The following is a 26,958-nucleotide window of genomic DNA, read 5'->3' as shown; positions in this document are numbered from 1 at the left end:
TCATTCAGTTTTCATCTTTAGGTTCTGTGGTAGGCTTAGCCTTCTCAGAACCCCTCATTCAGTGGCTTTGAATCTTGCCATGATTTTTGACCCAAGGCAATGCCACTCTTCCCCCAGTAGGCAGAGGGCTTTATTGGGCAGCAATATCCCTTCTGTGGATTTTCTCCTGTGTGAGGGCTGCCAGTTCAGCCGTGAGGGTCAAAGAATATTTGGTTCACTGCCCGGGAGCATCTCTCGTGCAGTTGTGGTGCCATTGAGAATTGGGGGGGCCTGGGGCCAGGACGGAGAGGGCAGCTGGGAGCCCCTGCGCCTGTCCCTGCCGGCCCCTGCAGACCTCTCCATGATGACGCCCATCAACGACCTCCACACCGCCGAGCCCCTGAACCTGGCCAAGGGCGAGCGGCTCATGCGGTGCAAGATCAGCAGCGTCTACCGGCTCCTGGACCTCTATGGCTGGGCCCAGCTGAGCGACACCTACGTCACGGTGAGGACAACCTTGTGGAGTGGGGGGTGGCGCCCACAGAAGTCAAAGGGAGCATTCCTGCGGTGCTGCTGGCGGCCGTCCAAGGTTTCTACCCACCGTGGCCACCTAAAATAGATAACTGCCCAGTGGACTCTTCCCTGGATGGGGAGCCAAGAACTCCTGAACCTGATTTCTGGAACTGCCCTTGACCATAGTCAGACTCATGCAGCAGTTTCATTTCCTCAGCTCCAAAGAAAGGAGGGGTCTTTCTCATCTCTCATGGGTGCAGAGAGAGGTGTGGGCTCCTTGGAGAAAGACTCAGGTGCAGTGGATTCAGGGAAAGAAGGGATTCAAACAGTGGCCTTGGAATGACCCTCTCCCTCCTTCGTCCGGGGAACTAACTTGTGCCTTTCTTCCAGTTGAGAGTCAGCAAGGAGCAGGACCACTTCCTGATTAGCCCTAAGGGGGTTTCTTGCAGCGAAGTCACGGCATCTAGCCTGGTGAGTGCAACCTGGCGTCTCACCTGCCCATTCCTCTGCCCTCCCGTGACAGGTCCTTCCCCAGCTGACCACTCTCCTCCTCCTCCCCCTACGCATCTCACAGTCTGTCTGGGCAGAGAAGACACATGGCAGCAAACTAAGTGCTTCTTGCCTGCTGTGGCCAAGAGGCCCCATGTGAGGTGCAGGCAGCAACTGCGATGGGGGTGGGGGTCTGAGCAGGTCCGTGGGATGGTGAAGCCTGAGACTGGCCCACAGAGGCTGGGAGTGGGAGGCCTTCATGGATGGGGCTCTGTGTTAGAAAAAGCCACGAGAGGGTTATCTCGCCCTGGTACTGTCAGAGATCGCCTCTGGCCCGCCTTTCAGTACTCCTGCTCCTTTTAGGAAAGGTTTCCAGGTGGGAGGAAAAAGCGGTAGGCAGGACTGTCTTAGAAGCAGGAGGGGCCTGATCTTGCCTCAGTGAGGGAACTACAGCTACACCGTGCATCTGGGAGAGGAAGACGCCCCCGTGGGGACCTCTGCCAGGCCTGGGGTGTGTGCATATGCAGAGCCCAGCTGCTCAGTCACAGGTCCAGGGTGACAAAGTCACAGCCAAGGCCATGGTACAGGGGAAGACACTGGTGCCCAGAGAGGGTGACCTGCACAAGGTCAACCAAAGAGGTCACAGCCAAGTGAGAACTGGGACCACAGGATGAGGATGGCACAGGCCCTTCTGGAAGGAGTTTGTGGTGTGGTGTGGGTCAGACAAGGCGATCAGTGATGAAAATTCAGAGTGAAGAGCACTCCAGGAGAGAAAGAGGGAATTTGGGGAGCCTGGAGATGGGGCACCCAGCCTGGGTGCTGTAGGAGGTGGAGGGGATGAAGGAGGTGGCTTCTAGGTTGGAACCCTGGTGCTGGATTGGGGTCCTTGTGAGCCAACAGGAGTAAATGGACTTAGGCCAGTGCACCAGGGAGTGGTTTGGGGGTGGCAGGTGAGTCCTCGGCAGGGTGTCGCATGCGCCAAGCCCAGGTACGTGTGAGCTTCTGCGCATCTGGGAGGATGGGGGCATGGCTGCATTCGGCTCAAGCATTCAGTATCTAGGGGTGAGGCTGTCGACAGGATGGAGATAGATGATAAATGGCGTAGAATGCCTTATTAAGGGACTTTGACTTTATTCTGTTGGATACGCAGAGCCACTGAAGTATTTGAAAGAGGCAAGTGACATGGTCAGATTTCCATTGTAGAAAGATCACAACTGTGTGGAGGCAAACGGATGGCGGGGTAACTGATTGGGATGAAGCCTGGCATTGGGCCAGTAAGCTGGGAAGGAGATTCTAGGCTTGTCGGCTTCATGGACCGAATGGTCATTTGGCATGGGAGTATGGGATTGAGTTTGAGGAGCTTGTGGGAATTCCAGGAGAAGTCAGTTGGCCTTCGGTTATCCCAGGTTTGAAAGTGATCTGGTCTAGTGACTCAGGTTTGGGAGTCATGGGCATGAGATGCTCAGGGAGAGTGTGTAGACATAGGGCTGCCACGTGTGGTTGTGCAGTTCGTGTACTGCACAAGGTTGGCTGGTTGATGATGGAGAGTGAAATTTCATCCTTGCTCCGCTCACTGGGCTGTATGTCCAGGCACTGGGCTATTTTTCCAAATTTGCACAATGGCAATGTCTACATACCAAGCCCTGTGCCCGCGGGGTTGTGTCTTCAAGTGGCTGACAGCTGTCCTGTTGAGCTCTAGAGAACCTGGAGTGGCAACAGATACACATCCAAAGATGCAATAAGGAATACATGAGCTCAGAGAGATGCCATTCCAGACAGGGAACTCTGGGCTGGCCACGCATCCGAGGAAATGGGGGGCTGGGCTGAAGCGTGAGAACCAAGGGTCAGCGTTTAGCACTCACAGGTTTAAAATACCAGAGGTGAGAGGTGCTGCACTCCCAGGGGCCACACAGCTTTAAAGTCAGGTTCATTCTGTAAAATGCACTTAAAGTGGAACTCGTAAAAGGAGATTTGTTGAGCATCTTATTGCTGTTTCTGCATAAGCAAATGATGGCAGTAACATGTCTGTCTTCCCATACCAGAGTCAGTCTGTCGTCTCTGGTTACCTATTCTGTCTGTCCCTGCCCTCGGGGGTGGGGTGGGGGTGAGGAGCAAACTATGGAACTTCCCTGACTGCTACACTGGGGCTGCCTGGGCAATTCAGCCTTTTTTTCTTAAACTTATTTTGAAATAATTTCAAACTTACAGGACAGTTACCAAAATAATCCAAAACGCATACAGAATAACTCCGACAAACTCCATCCCCCCTCAGATACCCAGATCCATCAATTTTAACATTTTGCCACATTTGCTGTGCCATCCATTCTTTCTATTTCTCTCCCTATCTATATGTTTTCTAAACATTTGGGTGTAGGTTGTGCACATCATGCTCCTTGAACAACTACTTCCGTGTACATTACCTAAGAACAAAGATGTTTACTTGTTATTCATCTTAATGTGATATTCACCTTATATTATATTCCCCTTAGTGCAGTTATCAAGTTCATGAAATTTAACATTGATACAAAGCTTAAAGCCTACATTCTAATTTTTTCATACATCCCAACCATATCCTTGGGAGCCTTCTCTCCATTGTTAGATCCAGTCTGAGATCACGTGTTGCATTTAATTTCCATTGTCTCTTTAGTTGCTCTTTTTTTTTTTTTTAAACTGTGGGAACATAGAAACATAAATGTTCCCATCTCAGCTGCTCCCAGTCACACGCAGCTACACAGCACCCTCACCACCAGGTGCTTCAGTGTTAAGGGACAACACTGCTGGTTTTAAAAAACTAATCTACCTTGTGGCTACCAAGGAGCACCTGTGGTCAGGAAGGTGCTGACCAGTGGTGCCGGCCAGTGTGAGTAACAGCAGGGGCTTGCTGCAGGGGTCGGGTTTGTGTTATGGAGGGAAAGTTGCCTGGGATTGAATGCGGGGGCAATTCCATGATTGGAGATTATATTAATTTTGATCTAGGAGACAGGAAGAGGGGATGGATGGTGACTAGAGCTGCCATTGGTGAAGAAGCAGCAGTAGCTCCTGGCAGCCAGGAGAGGGGATGGTGGGCATTTTTGGGGTTGCACAGTTTTCTTGGTTTTGTCCATGCTTGGATCTGATTGGAGAGTGGTCTTTTGTCTTGTACCACTGCCACAAAGTGACCTCTGGTGTGAGTGTTCTGTGAAGTAGAGCCCACCGCAGCCAAGCTGAGGGTGCCAGGCCAGCCTCCAGCTGGCAGAGCTGCTTTTTCTTTTCCAAGCTCCCACAAGACACAGGCACACAGATACACTCACACACACACACACACACACACAATTTTTGACCATAGCACCCACCAGTCCCTTGAAGTCAAAAGCAGGTTTCAAGACCAGTGACTACTTTCTCCTTGTCCTTTAAGACCTAGCTTTTGGGTGGTTGGTAGATGGGTGTGTATTATACTATTTATTTACCTTTGTGTGTGATTAAAATTTTTTTAAAGGTAGAGGATCGGCTTAAATGTGACCTCCTCTAGGAAGCCTTTTCCGATCTCCTTGTTCAGGGCTGGGAATGCAGACTTCTCTGTCACCTTCTAGGAATTCTCTGGATGACTCTCTCCTAACTCTGTGATACTGAAAGTGTGGTCCATGGACTGGCAGCGTGGGCCTTACTTGGGAACTTGTTAGGAATGCAGACTTTCAGGCCCTACCCCAACCGACCGAGTCAGATTTCCAGGGGTTTCGTGTGCATCGTAAAGCTCGAGAAACGGTGCTCTGCCCTTTTCCAGGTTGAATTTTAACCCCGTTTACTTGGCAGTCTCCCCAGTAGACATAAACTCACTGAGGGCCGGAAGCCCGACTTTTCCCTCCGGTCCCAGCGCGGCCTTTGCTCAGGGCGTGGCCTGCGTGAGCGTGGGCGGGCGGGCGTGGGGCCTCTGCCTGCCCTCCTGCCCTACGCTGGCCTCTCCTTCCCTGCCCCAGGTCAAGGTGAACATCCTGGGGGAGGTCGTGGAGAAGGGCAGCAGCTGCTTCCCGGCGGACACCGCGGGCTTCTGTCTGCACTCGGCCATCTACGCGGCCAGACCCGACGTGCGGTGCATCATCCACCTGCACACCCCGGCCACGGCAGCGGTGAGTGGGTCCTCCCCAGCCCGGGGGCTCTGCGTCGAGCACTTCGCTCCCGAGACCGGCAGCCAGACCCAGGCTACCTGCTTCTCTGAGTCCCTGAGGAAAAGACATACACTGCCCGAGCTAGTAGCCATGTCATCATTTAAAACAGTTCTGGAAGGATTTCCTGGAACTCAGGCCAAGGTGATGGGGATCCTCATTTTCCCCATTTTTCTACCTAAGAAGTCTTGGTCTGGGGAGACAAAGTTCAGATGCGTAGCGTGCCCCCTGGCTACATACACAAGCTGGGGTGCTCACCCAGGCTACAGCACCCCTGGGTCCTGCGGGGCCATGGGCCGGCGCCGCCCTCGCACAGCCAGACTTTGGAGAGGAGATACCTGGACAGAAGATAAGATGGGGCATGCCTGGACCGTGCCCACTTTTTTTCTTAGCCCAGGGGGGTGGAGAGTAGAAGGAAGCCTCAAGCAGCAGGTTGTTCTCCACCCACCCCACCCCACCCCCACCGGTTCTCTGGCAGCTTCTCCACGTGTACCTAAGATACTACAATGTCACTTGGAAAGAGAGCAGACAACCACCTCTGGGTGTCCCTCCAGCCCTTGCTCCATCCCACAGAATGCTAAGCCACACAGGGGCACAGCAGATGTGTCCCTCGGCCTGCTGTTTCCTCCAGAATCTGGACTGAGAGTCCAGGGAACGTTTGTGCTGATTGTACATCTCCGCAGAGCCCGTGGCTGACTTGGGGGGGCAGTGGGCATGAAAGGCTTTTCTAAACCAATTTGTGCTTTTTACTTTTAATATAAGGCAGGGTGGGGGTTGCAACCTCTGTCTTGGCCCAGTGCCCAGGCACGTGTACTGCCCTGCTCCAGTAAGACAGGGCTCCTTAGTGGCCCTATCCTGCCCACATGCCAAGGCTGAAGGTTTCCATGAGCCCATCCCAGGAGACCTGGACCTGCCCGACACCACGCCTGACACAAATGCCCCCGCATCCGCCTCTTCCCAGCATCCTAAGTACGGCTCAGGGGAGGAGGGAAGCAAGCCCAGGCCTCTCGAGTGTGTTCTTCCAGTAGTTTTAACAGGTGCTGTATTGATATGGCTGCTGTTAAAACTGTGATGGGAAGACATTAGGAGCAGCAGGAAACCCAGGCACTGGAGCCAGGTGGAGAAAGAGTCAAAGGGTAGTGCGGGTCCCCAAAGTAGAACCTGACTGTGCCTGGGAGGAGGGAGGTGGAGGGCTGGCCGGGGGCCCGGAGGTGCTGCAGGAGACGCTGCGGGTGCTGCCATCCCTGATGTTTCTCTCTAGGTGTCGGCCATGAAGTGTGGCCTCCTGCCCGTCTCCCACAATGCCCTGCTGGTGGGGGACATGGCCTATTACGACTTCAACGGGGAAATGGAGCAGGAAGCAGATCGGATCAGCCTGCAGAAGTGCCTTGGACCCACCTGCAAGGTTGGCTCAGCTCTCTGGGAAAATGCTCTGGGTGGAATGGCCAACAGCCAACACCACAAAAGTGACACGTGTTCACTGGAGAATGTTTTGAAGTTGCAGATAAGCAAAAAGATGAAAATAAAAATCTCTGTTGTACTACCCTGAGATTTTAGTGCATACTCTAAACAAATTCTCATATATTCACAAAACTAGGATCATAAACTATATTCTCCTTTATTCCCCTTTAGCAATACGGAATAAATATCTTTCTACCTTATTCAATATCTTTCTATATCATTTTTAAATTACTAAATCATATCTCATTGTACAAACAGCTGTGCCACTATTTACCTGAACAGTTCTCTATGGTGTGATATTGAAGGGTTTTTGTTTTTATTTTACCCAGAATTTTCTTTTAATGTAACCAACACTGATGAAAATCCTTTGGCTAAATTTGTGTGTGTGCTTGAGATTATTTCCTTAGGATAAATTCCTAGGGATATACATTTTTAAAAACTCCATTCATATTGCCCTCCAGAGTGTCTATGTTTCTAGTATATAAGAATGCTATTTCTGTGCAGTCTTTCCAAACTTGAGTGTTATCATTTTCCCCCCAACTTGATAGGGAACGGAACCTCATTATTGCTAAAGATCTAATTGACAACAGCACGTAATTGGAGGTGGTCAGTTTAGTATTGGCAGAGCTGCGGGGCCTGAGCCTGGGCTGATGGGGGCTCGCCCCCATCTTTGCAAGGCTCCCATGGCCTGGGTCATTTCCATTTGAGTGTCCCCATCCTCCCTCTCTGACATGGAGATGAGCAACCCCTGCTCTTCTCTCCATGACAGTCTCTAATTGGCAACACCAGGCAAGGGATGAGATGTTCTCATCTGTGAAATCCTACAAGAATCGGAGAGTTGGGGCATTTGTTATTTGCAAAACCTTTCGTGGGCCAGAGACATTATCTCTTTCCATTTCTCTGGCACTTGAGAAGAAAAAAAGTCTAGCTCCTTTTAGCTATGTAGAGCCCCCGTGCCTCAGCCCAGGTTCCTTCAAGGAAAAACTGGAGACGTGGATCTGACTGAGTTCCCAGCTAGGTGTCATCTCATTCTAGAGAGTTCCTGAAGGTAAAGCTAACAAGGAAAAGTTTCTGGCAGGGAACGTGCACTTGGCCCTTGGGGGAGTCATGCCCTTGGTATAAACAGTTTGGTTTTTTGGCTACTGTTTTTACCCTGCCCCTGAAGCATTGTACAAAAAGTGAGAACACCTGGGTAGTTCAGATTCTTCCCCTGAGAAGTAGAACTCCAGTTTCTTTTGGCTGCTGTTTCCTCATGTTTAAAATCAATCAGTGAGTTAGATTAGAAGGGCATCGCAGCCTCCCTCATAAAACTGTAGGCTCTCAGACCTGGCAGGGGTCTCACTGTGTCCAACCACATGACTTAGCAGAAACCTGACCTCTCAGGGGACTGGCCCCTTGACTCCCAAGTAGACTAAGTCACGGGGCAAGAGGTCTGCTTTTGAGGCTGGACCTTGGACATTAAATAATTTCACTCATGTTAAACATGGATACTGCTTTTTCTGACTTCCGAGTTCTCTAAGACCAAAAACCCAGGCATTGCCCAATGAAATCTACCAAACTAGTCTCAGTTTTTAAAAGCATCTTCAGTTTCGTAGGGTGGGTGCTTTGGGCTAAGTTCATGTGTGGATAGCATTTGGGTGTTTGTCTAGGGGAAATGAATAAGAGGTGGAGGTGGGAAGCTCTGGGATTGAATATGGAAATTGACCCAAATAGAAGAACGGATCTCTTCCTCTGGAAGGCTTGAAGTTTTAATTCGCTATTTATTCTACAGATCCTGGTGCTAAGAAACCATGGAGTGGTTGCTCTAGGTGACACCGTAGAGGAAGCATTTTATAAGGTCTTCCACCTGCAGGCTGCATGTGAGATACAGGTGAGCAAGTTCCTCCGGGAAGCAGGCCCAGGAGTTGTGACAGTGGCCTGTGGGCAAAGGCAGCAGCCCCATTAGCTGTCCTTTAGGGAGTCCTTTGAGCCTAGCCATCTAAAAGCACTTGCTCGACTTCTCTACCTTGGCACCCCCTTGTCTTTCCAAAGTTTCACACTTGGAATCAGTTCTATGGCTTTTAAAAAATCTGTCACCATCATCCAGCAACCAATACCCAACCCTTGAGGGTCAGTGCCCAGGATGGAGAACTGCGTGGGCTCATCCATTGGCCATCTGGAGAGGTCAGGTCATGGGAAAACTGTTCCCATGCTACCTCGAGGTGTACCTGCCACACTTGGCTATGTCCAATAGACACCATGCAGGAAGGTCTTTTTAGGGCGTGGGAGTGGGGTATGCAAAGGCCAGGAGCATGGTCTAGTCCAAAAGAGGAGTCAAGAGCAGGCTGAACAGCCAGGGCAGCTCCAAGGTGACATCCAGGGAGCTCATGGTGAACCTCCCCTAACTGGTAAGGGGCAGGAAGGTGGGGAAGTACCAGTAATGATGGGACATCTGGAGGAACTGATGGAGAAGCAGTAGGAACACTGACAACAAGTTGTGCTGGGCAGGCCAAGTACACTGTCCCTTCAATGCAGCAAGTTGGTCCGGGTGAGTGTGAGCCTTGCACAACCTTGGGGAGACACGCTAGGCTACTGACCTGGGGTCCCTCATTCCTGGCTCTGGGCTGCATGTCCTTGGGCAAGGACTTGGCTTCTGTGAGCCTCCTTCAGGGTGGTTGTGAGGACAGGGTTTTTCAGATAAGGAGAGATGTCGCTGGTGGTATTTTTAGGACTCAGTTGACAGTGGGGGAAGTCGACTGATCCGGTTGAAGTCAGGGCTCAGCAGGACCCATTAGGCATCCTGTCTGCCCTCTGCTGGCCAATCTGGGCAGTGCAGCTCCCATAGGAAGGTCCCTGCCTTTTCTCTCAGGGACTGGCCCAGAAGTATCGGTCAATGGAGGTTCCACGTGCGGTGCCTTCTCAATAGTTCTAAAAGGAATATGTTGCAAAGGCAGTTGTTAAAACAGGGATGGAGCCGCATTAGAGGAACTGGTGTGAAATTTGCCCCAGCAGCGGAGTCGCATGGGGAAGGGGGAGACAGCAGGGCTGAGATGGCTGCCCCCACCAACCAGGGATGCTGGCCCTGCGCCACGGCCACTGCTCACAGTCAGAGCCTGGCAGAGCCTCTGGCTTGCCGGCTTTCCCTTCCCCACAGCTGAACTCTTTAAGAGTTCCCCAACTTTCTTTGTCAGAAAAGGCTACCATGAGAAATTAGCTCATGGAAAGAAAAATCTCATCTCTGTGAAAACAGCCCAGCCGTGAAACAAATGAAGGTGCCCATGAGTCCCAGACACTGTGAAGTACGCTTCTCCCAGTCTCCAGACCCCAAAAAGGGACTGTGGTGCAACTTAACCAAGGGCAGAATGGCCATCTAGAAACGGGGGGTGATCAAAGAACAGAGCCGCCAGCCGCTGCCCCTCACGGCCCTCCTGGCTGCTTCTCTGACCTGCCTGCTGTCACTTTCCTTTCATAACTGGTTTGATGTGACCTTGTTAGAGAACATCAGGTGATGGAGCAGATACTCCCTGGACAAGCTCTGGAGGTCTTTTTTTTTTTCCCCCCCACTCGGCAGGACAGGGAGGAGTCTAGGAGGAATAAAGGAAACAGAAAAGAGTAGACCAGAGGTGTGGTGGATTGGGGTGTGAGAGCCATGGTATGAGCGATCTCCCAGTGCTGTCGGGGTTGCAGCCCCTGGCCAGGTCATTTTTGGGTGTGATGGCCATCCCTGAGTCTCGGTTGTTCCCACCTTGGTGACCTTGGCAAGCAAGTGAATGTGCTGCAGTCTTTTCAATGGTTCAAGGCTAAGAGGAAGTTCTGTTCTCCTTGGAGCTGTGTTCTCTTTGCTCCCGCATCAGTTTGGGGTTCTAGGAAACTGGGTCATCCCCAGCTGGGAGAGGCAGCTCCTGCTTTGCTTGCAAGCAGATGGGAAGAAGCTCAAGCAGTTCTTCTCCATCTGCTACCCATTGCCATGGAAACTGGTGGAGGGAGTAGGAGGTGGGAGGAGGCAGCTCTTACAAGGATATAGGCAATTCTCTCTCTCTCTCCTCCAATATTGGCCATTCCCCATTGGACATTGCTTCTCTACCTTTCATGGTGAAATCTCAGAAATTTTTAATCAAAAACATTTATATGACACTTACTATGCACCAGGTGGTATTCTAAGTGCTTTACTTTTTAAAGATTTATTTATTTATTTCTCTCCCCCTTATCCCCAGTTGTCTGCTCTCTGTGTCCATTCACTGTATTCTTCTGTGACCGCTTCTATCCTTATCAGCGGCACTGGGAATCTGTGTTTCTTTTTGTTGCGTCATCTTGTTATGTCAAGATGTCAGCTCTCCGTGTGTGCAGTGCCATTCTTGGGCAGGCTGCACTTCTCACGCTGCGGGGCTCTCCCCATGGGGCGCACTCCTTGTGCGTGGGGCTCCCCTACGCAGGGGACACCCCTGCGTGGCAGGGCACTCCTTGCGCGCATCAGCACTGCGCATGGGCCAGCTCCATACGGGTCAAGGAGGCCCGGGGTTTGAACCGCGGACTTCCCATGTGGTAGGCAGACGCCCTAACAATTGGGCCAAGTCCACTTCCCCAAATATTACTTTAAATGATCCTCATGAGATAGGTGCTATTATTTTAATTTTAAAGATGAGGAAATTGAGGTGCAGAGAGGATAAATAGGCTGCCTAAGATCGGATGGTGAATAAGGGGCAGAGCCAGGGTTCAAACTCAGGCAGCCTGGCTCCAGGTTCCTTGCACTTAAATACTGTGCTGTGCCACCTCTGCAGGGCGTTAGGGGTTGGATGGCAAAGTTCTGCTAACATGCCCTCCCTTTAGGGAGTTGGCATGTCACATGAGGATTTCAGGGTCCCAGAGAGGGTCAGACCAGAGGCTGAAGCTCTGTGCTGGCCAGACAGGAGTCTTGCGTGATTGCCAGGCAGTTGGCTACCTCTGAGGCCACGTTCCCTCGTGTTCAGCCACAGTGCTCTGTGTGAGGGACTTCGGAATTGAAACCGTGGCAGCAGAGGGCAGGACTGGGCCAGGGAGTGAACATAAGAAGGTAGATTCCAGCTGAATGTAATCCAGACCATCTCACTGTGGCCCTTCTAACCTTTGGACAAAGTGGAAGAGGGTATTCTCCAAGCATGGAGTCACCCGGCTTCTGAGGATATTAGACAAAGATATTGGACAAGGGAGGATGGAATCAATGACCTCTAAGGCCAGTTCCAATTCAAAGATCCAGTCACATGAGAGTGTCTTTACCAGGGTATGGAGTTGATCTTTTTAAGATAAACAGAGAGCCTCTGATTGGACTTGTCTTAGATGAAGAGGGTGTGGAAAATGAGGGCTCTTGCCTCCCCTTTCATAAGCAGTGGGGCTTATGGGGAGGGTGGCCTGGCTAACTTCCAAGAAGTCTCATAGGCATTTGGTATTCTGTTGAATTTAACACATTTTGGGATCTATCCCAGATCCTCATGGGTTCATAAACCTGCCCCTTTTCAGAAAGCTAAATAGGATCCTTCTGTTTTCAGTAAAAAACAACCATCACAAAAGCCGAAACACTGAAAATTTATATGATCAGAGCAATTCCCCATTAATGAGCAAGCTCACGTGGAAAAATGAAGTAGTAATCAGAGTGCTAAGGTAGTAATGTACAGTGAAAAGCACCCGACTCTATCTGTAATACCTGGCAACCACCATCTCCCTTGGTAGCTAGAGCTATCCAGAAAACCAAGTTACAACCAATTATATCTGAGTGGTGGTTACATGGGAATAGGTAGAATGTACCATTGGATGAGCATGGCATTAGAAAACAAGGAAGTGAGTTAGATTAATCCAGTGTTTTATTAGGACCATTCTGAAATCTGCTGATGCAGGCACATGCCTCCTGCACTAATACTCAAGGAAACTGCCTGCTCTCTCCTGCACCGTCGCCTCCCCTTGGAACCTGGACAGAGGGACAAACACCCTAAATCTGTTGGTGGAAGTGTCTAGGTCCTGCATGTGCCTGGCCATGCATTCTCAACCTCACATCTGTGTCCTTTTTCTGGATTTCCTTGACTGACTGACCCCACTACGGATGGAAGCAGTTTTCCTTTAGAGCTGTGAATTCATTCAGTCAGGCTGTACTCAAATTGCATTGGCCTAGAAGTCATCCTGTTTCTTTCAAGTGACTTTTTTAAAAGTATGGAAAATAGTTCATGCAGAAAAATTCAGATAATAATATCACACCCACTATTCAGATTTAAGAAATATTAACAGCCTTTTTGCTTCAGATCTTTTCCTCTTAAAGAAATAAAATATTACAGACAAGTGGTGAAGTCCCTTTTAGGGCCCTTTCCAAGCTCATTTTCAAGTTCTTCCCCAGAAATGATCACAATTTAAAGTTGGTCTGTATCCTGGATGACCTTCCAATCTTCTGTATTGTGTTCTTTTTGTTGTTGTTGTTGTTGTTGTTTTTAAAGTCTGGTTTTACGTTTCTTTTATTATAATCCTTGCTTTTTTTTAAGATTTTATTTATTTATTTCTCTCCCCATCCCCCCTGCCCCAGTTGTCTGTTCTCTGTGTCTATTTGCTGCGTGTTCTTCTTTATCTGCTTCTGTTGTTGTCAGCGGCATGGGAATCTGTGTTTCTTATTGTTCCGTCAGCTCTCCGTGTGTGCGGCGCCATTCCTGGGCAGGCTGCACTTTCTTTCACACTGGGCGGCTCTCCTTATGGGGTGCAGTCCTTGCGCGTGGGGCTCCCTATGCAGGGACACCCCTGCATGGCACGGCACTCTTTGCATGCATCAGCACTGTGCATGGGCCAGCTCCACACAGGTCAAGGAGGCCCAGGGTTTGAACCCTGGACCTCCCATGTGGTAGATGGATGCCCTAACCACTGGTCCAATTCCGCTTCCCTGTATTGTGTTATTTTTTTTTTAATCATTTTTTTTTAAAATATTACATTCAAAAAATATGAGGTCCCCATTCACCCGCACCGCCCCCACCCCACCTCCCCCCACAGTAACACTGTCCCCCATTATCATGACACATTCATTGCATCTGGTGAGTACATCTCTGGGCATCGCTGCACCCCATGGCCTGTGGTCCACACCATAGCCCACACTCTCCCATGTTCCATCCAGTGGGCCATAGGAGGACATACAATGTTTGGCAATTGTCCCTGCAGCACCACCCAGGACAACTCCAAGTCCCGAAAATGCCTCCACATCTCATCTCTTCCTCCCATTCCCCGCACCCAGCAGCCACCATGGCCACTTTTTCCACACCAATGCCACATTTTCTCGATTATTAACCACAATAGTTCATGAATAGAATATCATTAAGTCCACTCTAATCCTTACTATATTCCTCCTTCCTGTGGACCTTGGCTTGGTTGTGTCCATTCCACATCTATGTCAAGAGGGGGCTTAGATTCCACATGGATGCTGGATGCAATCCTCCTGCTTGCAGTTGTAGGCACTCTAGGCTCCGTGGTGTGGTGGTTGACATTCTTCAACTCCATCTTAGCTGAGTGGGGTTAGTCCAATAAATCAGAGTGTAGGAGCTGAAATCTGTTGAGCCTCAGGGGCTGGCTATCATATTGTCAGTCCAGAGATTCAAATCCCCTAGTTATTTTTAATATTTAACATTTGCTATTTCCTCTTTCACTGTAGTGCCTAAGAACTGAAAAGAATAAAACTGCTAACAACTCTTAACCTGGATTTGGGTGCATGTCCAACAAGCTTGGGGTGGTTTTTTCTCCAGGAGGAGAAAGCCGAGTCCAGCTCTGTTTCCCAGTTGTTTCTGGTTCTAGTTCTCATCCCCAACTCCCCTTTGTTCCATCACACGTAAGCTCAGGATGTGCGTGGGTGTGTGTGCACTCACACACGCATGTGAGGTGAGGGCTCTCTGCTGTTTGCTGCAGGTGTCTGCTCTGTCCAGCGCTGGGGGAGTGGAGAACCTCATCCTCCTGGAGCAGGAGAAGCACCGGCGACACGAAGTGGGCTCCGTGCAGTGGGCGGGGAGCACCTTTGGGCCCATGCAGAAGAGCCGGCTGGGGGAGCACGAGTTCGAGGCCCTCATGAGGATGCTGGACAACTTGGTGAGTCTCCTACCATCACCTTCCAGGGCAGTCCATTGGGAGTTAGCTCCTCAGAACCGGTCAGCACAAGGCTAGGTGAGCCTGAGAACTGCCCTCCCCGTGGTTAAATGGTGAAGCCTTATTGACAGATTTAGAATCTGTGGTCATTCTAATAGTAGTTGAGTTTTCTTAAACAGTGTCGTTTACCATCCCCTTCTAAGGGTTGTGGGTGTCATCCTACTTGGATAGTGCTCCTTGGAGAAGGGGTAGAAAGATATCTGTTAGAATTAGAAGTAATAATACAGTAAAAATCAGAGACCCAGTTTTATATTGTAGCATAGCTCACTTCCCCCTAAATAATTACCTCTGCCTTTTTTTCCTAATCTCATGACTTTAATGCAGAAAGCATTAATACCATTAATTTCTCTATTGTTAACAGCATTAGAACAATATCCTGTTGTTCTTAATACATGAACCAATAACTTTTGTATGTGTCTAGGAGTGAGCTGTCCTTTAAAGGATACAAAATAATTTTAAGACATTCTTCCTTCTCTTAGGGGCTTAGTTGATGATATGGGATATATAAACAAAGGACTAAAAATGAGAAGAAAGCATATAGAATGAGAAGTTAGTTATAGGAAGAGACTATAAACTTCTTAGATCACTCAGAGAAGTAAAAGATGAACTCTGTCTTTGTGACATTTCTATATCTTATTCATTTCCCCATCCTCACTGTACCATGCTGGAACAGTTTTTATCATATCTGGACCTTTGCAATAATTAGCACTTAAATCCACATCTCCAGTTCCTCCAAATCATCTCCACAAGGTGACCATGAATGTCATTTTATAGTGATGTAAGGCACAATCCACAAAGAAAATGCAACTCTCATGAACTTGCATGTGCTGAGTAATCTATGCTAAAATAAAGCACCATGTGGGATTTCATGCAGGAATTGTTTCAAACCTTTAAGAAACAGACAGTTTCTATGCTATTTAAACTGCTTTAGAGAAGAGTGAAAGAAGGATACCAAAACCCATAACAATTATAACACAAGTAGACCACGCTCACTTTGAATGTCAAATTAAATTGCAGTATGAAAACTAGCAAATAGTATCCAATGTAATATTAGGATAATAATATGCAATAATTACTGAAATGAGTGTTCATTTCTGGAATTCAAGGACGGTTCAATATTATAAATCTTTTAAATGTATTTTATGATATGAACAAGCCAAAGGATAAAAACTTTTATCTCTTCATAAATACTGAAAGGTATTTGATAAAAATTCAACACCAATGTATAAAAATAATAGTTGTTAAATAGGACAGGAGGGTACTTATTTAACATGGTTTTTCTCAAAATAAGAGCCAGTATCAAAGTGAAACACTAGAAGAATTTACATTAAACTCAGAAACAAAGGATGATTCATGCTCTCAGCACTATTATCCTATATTGTTCTGAGAACTCAACTCAGTGCAGTGAGGCGTAAGAATAAGAGTTATAAATATTGGAAAGGAGACAAGGTTATCATTTATAGATAATATGGCTACATGCCTATAAAATCCAAAGGAATCAACCAAAAGAAATATTAGAAACAATGAGGATATTTTAAGGTGACCAATTATAAAAATATATGCAAAAATCAATAGCTTTCTTGTATCTTAATATTAACGACATAGAAAAGATTATAATAGGAGAAAATAATCCCATTTGCAGATGTGACAAAATCCTTTAAATTAAGGATTGCCTATATAAAGAAAACTGTTTACTAGTAAAAGACATCAGAGAGAACCCGAAATCAGTGAAGAGCTGTAACTTTTTCTTGGTTAGACAGTCCGAATAGGGTAGAGAGATCACTTTCTCCCAAATTAAACTATAAGTCAATGTAATTATTTCAAAAATGGGAACAGGGTATAAGGACTTAACAAAATGTTCTTCCAGATGAAATTCAGCATGACAAGGAAAATCTTGCAAAAGAAGAGCAATTAAGGATACTTGTTCCCCCTCAGGCTAATGTGTTGTAAAGCTTTAGTAACTAAATGGTGTAGAACTAGAGCAGAACTGAGAGGCAGATAAAGGAACAGTGTAGCAAATCCAGAAAGAGATTGAAAATATATGAGAATTTAGCATATGATAAGCAGGCATTTTATAAATCAGTGGGAAAAAGATGGACTGCTAGCCACTTTTACAAGATAAATTCCTCATTTATCACAATTTTGAATATAAAAAGTGAAGTCAAATAGATGCTAAAAAAATTAATGAATACTTTTTTGATAATCTTGTGAAGACTTCGTCAAGTGTGGCAGCAAAGTCTGAAATCATGACAAATATCAACAGGTATGACTTTCTTTAAAAATTCAAAATTTATGTTTCTATAGACCCTTCCCTCCACCATTAACAAGGTTTTAAAAAATGACAAACTAAGGGGGAAAATATTTGCAATATCTGTGACAGTCAAAAGATTAATGTCTGTAAAGTACAAATAGATGTTACAAATCAACCTGAAAGATAAGCATCTCAAAGAAAAATGGACAAAGCACATAGACAAATTACAAAGGAAAAGATTCTAGTGACCATTAAAATAAATTTTATTGGGAAACGGACTTTGGCCCAGTGGTTAGGGCGTCCGTCTACCATATGGGAGGTCCGCGGTTCAAACCCCGGGCCTCCTTGACCCGTGTGGAGCTGGCCCACGTGCAGTGCTGATGCGCGCAAGGAGTGCCGTGCCACGCAAGGGTGTCCCCCGCGTGGGGGAGCCCCACGCGCAAGGAGTGCGCCCATGAGGAAAGCCGCCCAGCGTGAAAAGAAAGAGCAGCCTGCCCAGGAATGGCGCCGCCCACACTTCCCGTGCCACTGACGACAACAGAAGCGGACAAAGAAACAAGACGCAGCAAATAGACACCAAGAACAGACAACCAGGGGAGGGGGGGGAATTAAATAAATAAATAAATCTTTAAAAAAATAAAAAATAAAAAAAATAAAATAAATTTTATTCAATTTTATTAGTAATCAAAAAAGAGCAAAAAAATAGAGAATTATATTTTTAACCCATCTGACTGCCAAAGATTTTTTAAAGAAACTCAACTATATTCAGGGAGGGACAGGGAAGAAAACTGGTAGAGGTACAACTTGGCTCAACATTTTGGGAAGATGGATATGATAAATATATAAAAATTTAATATGTAAATTCTTTGATCCATTAATTTTCACTCTAGGAATTTATCCCAAAGAGAGAATCATTTAATTGCCTAAGGAAAATGTGTAAAAATACTAATTTAAGGGTTGTCTGTAATATTTTTTTTTAATATATATTATTTATTTAATTGCCCCCCATCCCCCAGTTGTCTGTTCTCTGTGTCTATTTGCTGCGTCTTGTTTCTTTGTCCACTTCTGTTGTCGTCAGCGGCACGGGAAGTGTGGGCGGCGCCATTCCTGGGCAGGCTGCACTTTCTTTCGCACTAGGCGGCTCTCCTTACAGGGTGTACTCCTTGCGCGTGGGGCTCCCCTACGCAGGGGACACCCCTGCGTGGCACGGCACTCCTTGCGCGCATCAGCACTGCGCATGGGCCAGCTCCACATGGGTCAAGGAGGCCCGGGGTTTGAACCACGAACCTCCCATGTGGTAGACGGACGCCCTAACCGCTAGGCCAAGTCCGTTTCCCTGTCTGTAATATTTTAAGAACACCAAAGTGCCCATCAGTAGGATATTGATTAGATAAATTATGATATGTCCATTCATTGGAATACTATGCAGCCGTTTAAAGGTTGCTATGTGTTTATAAGTTCAATAACATGAAGAGATCTCTGACACACTGAGCTGTAAAAGCAGCTTATAAAGAAGTTTATGTAGTGTGGTACCATTTATATACACATATATACTTGCATACATGCACAAATATTAGTAAATGCATGCAAAGAGATGACATAGATATTTTGGTGGTTGTCTCTGGGGGTGATATTTTATATAAAACCCACTTTTTTCTTTTTTCTATATTGCTAAATTTTTCTATGTGGGTCTGTATTTTCTTTATAGCCAGAAAAATACCTTAATGCCACTTAAATTAACAAAAAGAAAAAAGAACAGATTTTACTCCTTGACTTGCCAAGACTTCTGTATATTTGTTGAGCAGCAGTCAGCTCTACCCTAGAGGGACAAGGTCTTGCCTGGGAGACAAGGCTGTTCCTGAGTCATATTTCAGAGTTATAAGAGGAAAATAGTTAAGAAGCTTGGGAAATAGGGAAGGGGCGGGGGCAACTGTTAGAATCAGGTGGAAGGCTTTTAAAAATTGTGTAGCCCAGGCTGCTGACTATTGTGCATCTAAATCAGTGTCTTTGAGGGGGACCTGAGCATTGATATTTTTTTAAAAGACTTCTTGGGTGATTCCAATGTGCAACCAAAGTTGAGAACCAATGCAATAGATGAAGAGCCGGAGCTCTGTTTGGGTAAAGAGCTCTGTCTTTCTGGTCCCCAGAGTTCTAGGGCTTTTCTCAGCCCTGAACAAGGACTTGGTAGAGGAAGGGAAGGAGGGAGGGATTGGGGGACCAAGAGGAGGGTATAATTCTGAAATATACCAGAAGAGCAGCAAGGGTGAGGTGTTAGGGAAGGGGTCAGTGCACAGGTGTTTTCCCCACAGTGAGTGATTCTAATTTTTTCCTTCCAAGGGTTATAGAACAGGCTACCCATACCGTCACCCCCTTGTTCAAGAGAAAACCAAACACAAAAGCGAGGTGGAGATTCCAGCCACAGTCACAGCCTTCGTGTTTGAGGAGGACGGCACCCCGACCCCTGCGCTGCGGCAGCATGCCCAGAAACAGCAAAAGGAGAAGACACGCTGGCTCAACACACCCAACACCTACCTGCGGGTCAACGTGGCTGACGAGGTCCAGAGGAGCATGGGCAGCCCCCGGCCCAAGACCACTGTAAGGGGCTGGGAGAGGGGAGGTCCTCTGGGCTGCCGACTGCATTTTGTGGAGTTCTGTGGTGTTGAACAGGGAATAAAACAAATCTCCCTTGGCTCTGAGGCCAAGGCTCTGAAAACAAATTTCCTCTTGGAGCTTCTGTGGGGTACCTGGGAGCAGAACCATGTGTTTCAGTTTCCTTGGCTGCTCAAGCACATACCATGCAATGGTTAGCTTAAGTGATGGGAATGTATTGGCTCATAGTTATGAGACTAGAAAAAGTCCAAATCAAGGCATCATCAAAGTGATGCTTTCTCTCCAAAGACTGCAGTGTTCTGGGACTGGCTGCTGGTGATCCTTGGTCCTTAGCTTTTCTGTCACATGACAATGCACATGGTGGCCTCTCCTTTCTCTTATGGGTTCCTTCTGGCTGCTTCCTCCATGGCTTTCTCTCTGTCTGAATTTCATTCTGCTTATAAAGGATGCCAGTAATGAAATTAAGACCCATCCTGATTGGCTTAGGCCACACCTTACCTGAAATAGCCTCATTCATCACAAGGTCCTACTTGCAATGGGGTCACACTCACAGGAAGGGATTAAGCTTAAGAAAATGTCTTTCTGGGGTACAGAGCTCTTTCTTGAATCTCTACTATGAGCTTTTTGATCTGAGGAGCAGATTTCTCCAGGGGAAGGCTGGACCACGTCTCCCCCAGCTGCACAGAACCCAGGAGTTTTGGCTTCTGCTCCTTGCTCCCACATCCAGAAGGGGCTTCGGGGGGAATTCAAGGCATGGGTATCCAGCATTTGGACTGTGGATCTGATGCAAACCCAGGAGGTGGGTGGGATATTCATTTCTATTAGTTGTCCTCTCCCTCTCTCTCATTCTTGTCCTTTTTTCTTCTCTCACACATATTAACATGAAAATAGCTGGCAGTCAAATAGAATAGCCCTTCATAAAAAATGAAGCCCTGCAAATTCAAATCAATGAATCCCCTAATCCAGAAGCTCATGCCTTGAGACCTATTGCCTCCCTATCCAAAGCTGATTACCACAGTTCTGACCTCTATTCTCCAGTGTTTGTCAAGGCCTACTATTGGCCTGACCTTCACTGACAGATGGGTTATTTATTTTTTGCCCATTTTTCTCCTGGGAGACATCAAAGTGGCCCAGGAAGAGAAAGCATCTATGAAGAGGCTTGCTGACCTTCCAAGAAGTCCAATGGGCCCACATCTCACTGGGGAGGATGCATGGGCCTTAAATCTTTGCTTTACCCAACTGGCCTTGTGTTTGTTCAGTGGATGAAGGCTGATGAGGTGGAGAAATCCAGCAGTGGCATGCCAATACGGATTGAAAACCCAAACCAATTTGTGCCTCTCTATACCGACCCCCAAGAAGTGCTGGACATGCGGAACAAGGTAAAGCAGCGCTTGCTTATCCTACCTTCTCTTCTCCCACAAGGCAGTGGCTCAGATCCCACAAATATGAGCCAAGTTTCTAGGATGTGCTTGATTTACTGACATCCCTGATGCCTCACATGAGAAAGAAACTCCTACTGACTACGTTCCAGGCACCAAGTGCTGTAGTCTAGTGTCATCTCCTTTGAGCCTCTTACGCATGTGTCGCTTTGTACATTATGTGTGTCCTAAAGACCTGCCTGCAAATTGGGTTCTTATGAATTTAATGTTATCCTTTGGATTTATTTTGAAGATTTCCAAGATCCTTTATTTTTGGACCTTTGCCTTCCTATTCACTCACTCCTTTTTCAAATGTTATCTTAAAATCTGAAGTTGCAGCAGGTCAGATATGCTCACAGGACAGTGTCTCAATGAGTGGTCTAAGGAACCCCTGTGGGTCTTATTTAAAATGCAGATTCTGGGCCACACCTACCAGAGATTCAGATTTGAAAGTATGCAGTGGCCAAGGAATCTGTATTTTAAACAAATTCCCAGGGTTCTTCTTAGGCACATCGAAATTTGAAAACCACTTCCTCAAAGGCTCTACTAGGCTCAGTTTCACTCTTTACCTTTTACAACTACCTTCTCAGTTAATGAAAAGTTGCTGTTCTAAATAGATTACTAATTCATTCTGAAGCAGACTTGGAGGCAGAGTCTAAGAGTAGACTCATTGTGTCAGAAATAGAGGAGACAGGCCCCCTCCCTGGAGGCCCTTTCTAGACCCACGGTCACGGGCCTCACTGGATACCAGTCTGCCCTGGGATGTCCCTTCCCAGACTTGACACTCTGACCCTGAACAATGAACTTGCTCTTCCCCTCCCTTTCCACACAGATTCGAGAACAAAACCGGCAAGATGTGAAGTCGGCAGGGCCTCAGTCCCAGGTCCTGGCCAGCGTCATCGCGGACAAGAGCCGAAGCCCGGTACAGCAGAGGCCACCCCTGTCTGGAGGGGAAACGTGGTTGCCTCCTGGGTCTTCGGCACCCGGGGCCGGGCAGCAGGACCCCTGAGTCCTCATGCTCACCTTCCCCCATGGTCCTGGGCCCTGGTGCTCTTGCTGCAAAGTGGAGGTTCCCATCACAGGGATGTTGTGAGGACCAGGGAGGACAATGTCTAATCACCCCCTTTGGGCACTGGACCAGCTCCATCATTTTCCAGCATGGAACTCCACTTTGCCCTACACCAGGGTGCTGCGAGATGGCGAGTTACAGGGAGTTGAGGCTGGTGGCTCCAGGAGCTCCACGCTCACCTCTGTCCTGAGTGTTTCTGACTCTGTGCATGGAAATGGCATCAGGCTGTAGCTCTGGAAGGATGCTCATGGAGTCACAGAGGGGAGGCATGTATATGAGGACCAGTGCTCTGCAGGGTGGGAAGGGGCATGAGCTGCCCACACAGACCCACACTGAGGTAGAAAGTTATTGTTTTCATACTTGGAATAGATCAGTGTTTGCCTAGTGCTTAGCAAAAGAAGTAGACAATTAGAATTCTGGCCTGTGTTTGAAATCAGAACTGCTCCTTGCAACGTGACAAAGACATGGCTTTTCCCAAGTAGCAGGAAAGAAGAAAATATAGGGAAATGCTTCTCTTTGCAGAGTAAATTGAGATGATGTAATTATTTCAAGTCAATCTGTAGTCTGCAAGACAGGTGCCCATTAGGAGAAGTGTGAAGGCTCTCTCGTTACACCCACCTCCATCCCACCTCAACTCACTCAAAATGAGGAACACTAAATGTGTGACAGGGTCATGGATGAAAATATTTGGGGGAGAGTTCAGTACCATGGGCAAAAAATGTTAAAATCTCTGCCCATAATGCCAAGTGTTCTCTTTGAACTCCATGCAGATGGTTCCTTAGGCTAGGCCCAACACTCCCTCCCTTTTGGAGGGAACCCATGGGCCTAGGGCATGTGGTATGGGCCGGCTCACCTCCCCTTGGCTTCATTTTCCTTTGTTTGCCTTCACTTTCAGAGCATGCATTCTCAAAGGCTAAGATGAGGATGCTAGATTAGGAAAAGGGGCTATGGAGTATTGAATTTTAGTACCTGTGATGGGCAAGAGGGGCCAAAGGATACCTTGAAGCTCACACGAGATTTAGCTCAACAGCTCCTCACGCCACAAAGGTGGTGAAAACATTGATTTTGCCAGTGTCCTCTCAGGGACCTGCAGTAGGGTGGGTTGAAGATCCAGGATTCAAGACCTTGGCCCTGTGTGCAAAACTGTTTGGACTGAGAACTCTGAAGCCACTGGGTGTTTTGCATCTGGTTTAGTGCTGTGTGCTGTGGCTTGCACTGCTGTTGGGGGTGGGTAGGGGCAGTGGTGGGGAGCGGCTGGCATGAAGCTTGCTTGACATAATGCTGTGCTCACTGGGCTTTGGCTGACTGACTGGGCCACTGATTGTATTTACATAGTGATGACTTGGAAGTGTCCGTAGATGGGATTGCAATAAAGGTGTGTCTTCCTTCTGTTTGGGAGCATCTGATTTTATTTCAGGGGCAGAGGGTGGAAGCCCTGTATTCATCCGGGCAATTGCATTTAGGGGTGAGGTAGCAATGGGAGAAGTGAACAGCCCTGACCCCAAAGCTCTGAGCTGTTTCCAAGCTGCTGCATGCCACGCTGTCCCTAGCAAGACCCCTGGCATCCAGGCGAGTCTGAAGGCAGTTGGGCCTGGGCACTGCCTGCCATGTTTAGAGAGCAACACACACTCTGTGGTTAACTTTCAGTCTACAGAGAGCCAGCTGATGTCCAAGGGCGACACAGATACCAAAGAAGATTCAGAGGAGACGGTGCCCAACCCTTTCAGCCAACTCACGGACCAGGAGCTGGAGGAGTACAAGAAAGAGGTGGAGAGGAAGAAACTAGAACTTGATGGTAAATAACCTCGGGCATTGTCAGCTCAGGAATCCCCCTGGGATGAAGGGGAGAGCTCAGGCGCTCCCAGAGGGGGAGCAGAGGGAGCTGGGTGAGCCCAGTGTGGCCACCATCAGTCTGGGTGGCCCGAGGGGCAGCCTCTCTGAGCCTCTCTGGTTGTAGTTGTCAATACCAGAGGTGTTCATAGGTTCCCTGTGTCCCCAGGACAGTTTCAGTTTATGCCTGTGCCCCTGTATAATTATTAATAGTGCCACTCTCAAAAGTGTCCCAGTTTGGGCAATAAGTTATGTAGTCACTATTCTCATCAATAGCTATTCTGTAGAAGTGTCTTAAAAGTAAGATGGGACAATTCATGTTACCATGTTACAAAAGTCCAAGCTCTACAGAAAGTGAGGCCCAGAGAGAATGATTAATTGCTAGGTTTCCCTAGAATTCCCAGGATACCCACTATTCACTATAGGTCATAAAATTGAAAGTTTAAACAGGGCAAGAAGCATAAAAATGATAAACCCTCAAGGAACACCCCATCTGCTACAACTTCCACACTTGTTCAACCTCATCTGAGAATACAAAGGTAAAGAAGAAAAGGTTCCTGCTTTCAAGAAGCCTAAAATCATTTTAGAGTGCTAAGATACATATATGAGCCAATACATGAGCCAATATACGACTAAGTACTCAGTAGCTCAGGTGGATGGTTTGATTGGGGACTTTATGGGGGATGAGTTTGGAGCTGGACGCTGACATGAGCAGGGTTGAGTGGCACAAGAAAAGGTCATCAAGGCAAGAGGAGAAAGGACCTGAGTGAAACCGCAGACCTGTAAGCCAGGAAGGGTGCCCAGGAAAGAACTTCCCCGTGGAGCAGGGGGAAGACAATTTTAGATAGAGTGGGATGGAAGGACAAGGACCTTTTAACCAAGTTAGTATTGATGGTGTTGTATAAAGTGAGTTACTGTCACTTTCCAGAACTGGAGATTCCGTTGAGTTAGAGGAAGTAAAGAGATGAGCAGGGTGCTGTCCCCCTGCCCTCCTGAGTACCTGGTGGTCTTGCCTCGGGGATGGCTCCACTCTGCTTCCTGAACCCTGGTTCTTGGCTCTAACCAGCTCTGCTTGCTGCAAAGATAGGACCCATATGACAAACAATTGGCAAAAGTTCCCTCCTCTGTTTTTGCCAAGGAGTTGCATTTTCAGTTCATTAAATTATTGGAATGTAATTTTGTGATTGGAATGTAATTGAACAGCCAGGTTAAAAAATAACCCTCCTTGCTAATCAAGACACCCCTCTCTCTATGCACGGAGTATGTGTATTGTTTGCTGCTAAGTAAGCTAAGTGTAAATACACATGATGCCTTCTATTTCAGCCATGTGGAGTAGGGCTGAATAACAAGTACAACGTTTAATATAAGAGTCCTTTTCTTTTAATAGGTGAGTTTATCCATTTATGTTTGTTGATATGACAGATTTGTTTGGTTTCAGTTCTTATTTTATATCAGGCTTCCTTGGGGCAGAGCTACCACTAATAAAATGTCCTGGGCAGCAAACTTAGAACCGGCCCACCTTTTTTTTTTTTTTTTTTTTTTTTTTTTGCTGCAGTGATGTTTATATTTGTATAGGATTATGGCCCACCTTTAAAGGGTCTGATTTATTTCATAGTGCAACTTGGCCCTCCCAGTTGTATTCTTCTCAAAAGTAATTTCAAACTCATTTCCTCTTTAGACCCTGCTTTCACCTCTCCCTGCCCAACATTCCTTCTTCCTACCGTGCAGCAAATTATTCCACTTGCAACAGACTTGGGAGCCCCTCATCTCCTCCTTCCTTTCTAGTTCCTTCTCTTCAGGCGTCCTCCCACCCTTTTCTGACATAGAAGAGGAGTCAGAGTCCCTCTTCCCTGCCCTCTCCCTCCTCTGCACTTGTGGCCCGGCTCCAGCACAAGCCTGAGGTCCGGGGGAGGCCTGGGCGCTGCGCAGGCAGAACGCACCTGGTTCTGCGTCCTCGGGGGTGTGCTTCCAGAGCAGACGGGTCTCCCTGCCCCACCTTGAAACCAGAGGAAAACAACTTCAAAGTGTTGGTCATTAAAACCTTTCAAAAAGGGCCTCCGGGGATATCCTCGGGTTGAATTCCACTTGGCAGCCAACAGTGCTCTCTCCTAGCCAGGGCCCCTGGAGCCCATTCCTTCCTGTCTGGACAGGGCCTGTGGCTCAACCGAGCCTTTTCTTTCATTTTCAATCCTCGCTCCCCACCCCCAATTTATTAGCACAATACTATTAATCAAGCCATAATAATGCCATAATAGTGCCGGTAAATGCAGCCTAAGTCAGTAAACACCAGATAAATGTTATGTACAATAAAACCTTTATAATAATGTTAATCATTAATTGTCTCTCAACTCTGATATAAGCTGGCACCTTTGTCATTTTCTCGCTCCTTTATTTCAAAATCTTCAGTCAAGCCCACCTGGCATGTAGGCTCCCGTTTTGCTGCTCACGGTGGTTTAGGAGCCCTAGTTCATGCCCTGGCCCTTCCCAGGCATGGTTTCCTGTCTCAGCTGGCCACATCTGGATTTGTGGACACTTCAGGCTCCACCTGAACCCTTCCTCCATCTAGGAAGTCCTCCCCGCCACCCTCCCTGCTGCCCCAGATTGAACTGTCCCTTCTCTGTGCTTCAAGAGCTCTTGGGATCCGAGACATAAGTCAGCTCCTGGGTTTGTCCTCTGGGCTAGGCTGTAGCTCCCTGGGCAGGGTGGGGTCTTCTCCTCACCTCTCTGCCCCAAGAGCCTCCTTCCAGACATGAAGCAGGTCCTACAGAACGCCGTGCTGCTCCCCTTGGAGTTGTAATTGTGCCCGTTGACAAAGGAGAGAGAAACATGGTGCTTTTTATGCACAGAGATTGGAATGAAAGTATAAATCAGATCAAGTTAACTGTATGCAAACGAATCATAGATGTTTCTAAGGGAGTTGACCATCCCGTGGGGGTCCCCCCTCGCCTGTTGATGTGCTCTCACGCTCACGACCCCTGGCCGGTTGTCTTCAGAGATGGACACAGATGAGAGCCGTGGACCTGACCCCGTGTGGGCGTTCTCCCACCATCCTGCCAGCCACGTCGGGGTAACACACTCCCTTGGCAG

General features: G+C 47.7%; 1 protein-coding gene across 14 annotated transcripts in view; it reads left to right on the top strand.

The window, feature by feature from the left end:
* Nucleotides 1-26,958, top strand: part of ADD2 (adducin 2) — a 213,747-nt gene that overhangs the window by 172,558 nt on the left and 14,231 nt on the right. For 13 of the 14 annotated variants that reach the window (XM_058278754.1, XM_012525775.3, XM_058278750.1 and 10 more), the window contains 10 exons: nt 333-484; nt 883-963; nt 4,935-5,084; nt 6,382-6,525; nt 8,353-8,451; nt 14,460-14,636; nt 19,282-19,539; nt 20,814-20,933; nt 21,805-21,894; nt 23,689-23,836. In XM_058278754.1, coding sequence (XP_058134737.1) covers nt 333-484; nt 883-963; nt 4,935-5,084; nt 6,382-6,525; nt 8,353-8,451; nt 14,460-14,636; nt 19,282-19,539; nt 20,814-20,933; nt 21,805-21,894; nt 23,689-23,836 — 1,419 coding nt within the window. Of the gene's footprint in view, nt 1-332; nt 485-882; nt 964-4,934; nt 5,085-6,381; nt 6,526-8,352; nt 8,452-14,459; nt 14,637-19,281; nt 19,540-20,813; nt 20,934-21,804; nt 22,081-23,688; nt 23,837-26,958 lie in introns of those variants that run through there. The other variant, XM_071208886.1, reaches the window with a different exon arrangement.

Source organism: Dasypus novemcinctus, chromosome 17, assembly GCF_030445035.2.
Source record: "Dasypus novemcinctus isolate mDasNov1 chromosome 17, mDasNov1.1.hap2, whole genome shotgun sequence".
In the NCBI taxonomy this organism is placed as follows: Eukaryota; Metazoa; Chordata; class Mammalia; order Cingulata; family Dasypodidae; genus Dasypus; species Dasypus novemcinctus.
The sequence above is the reverse complement of the archived record's forward strand: the minus strand, read 5'-3'. Positions and strand labels throughout refer to the sequence as shown.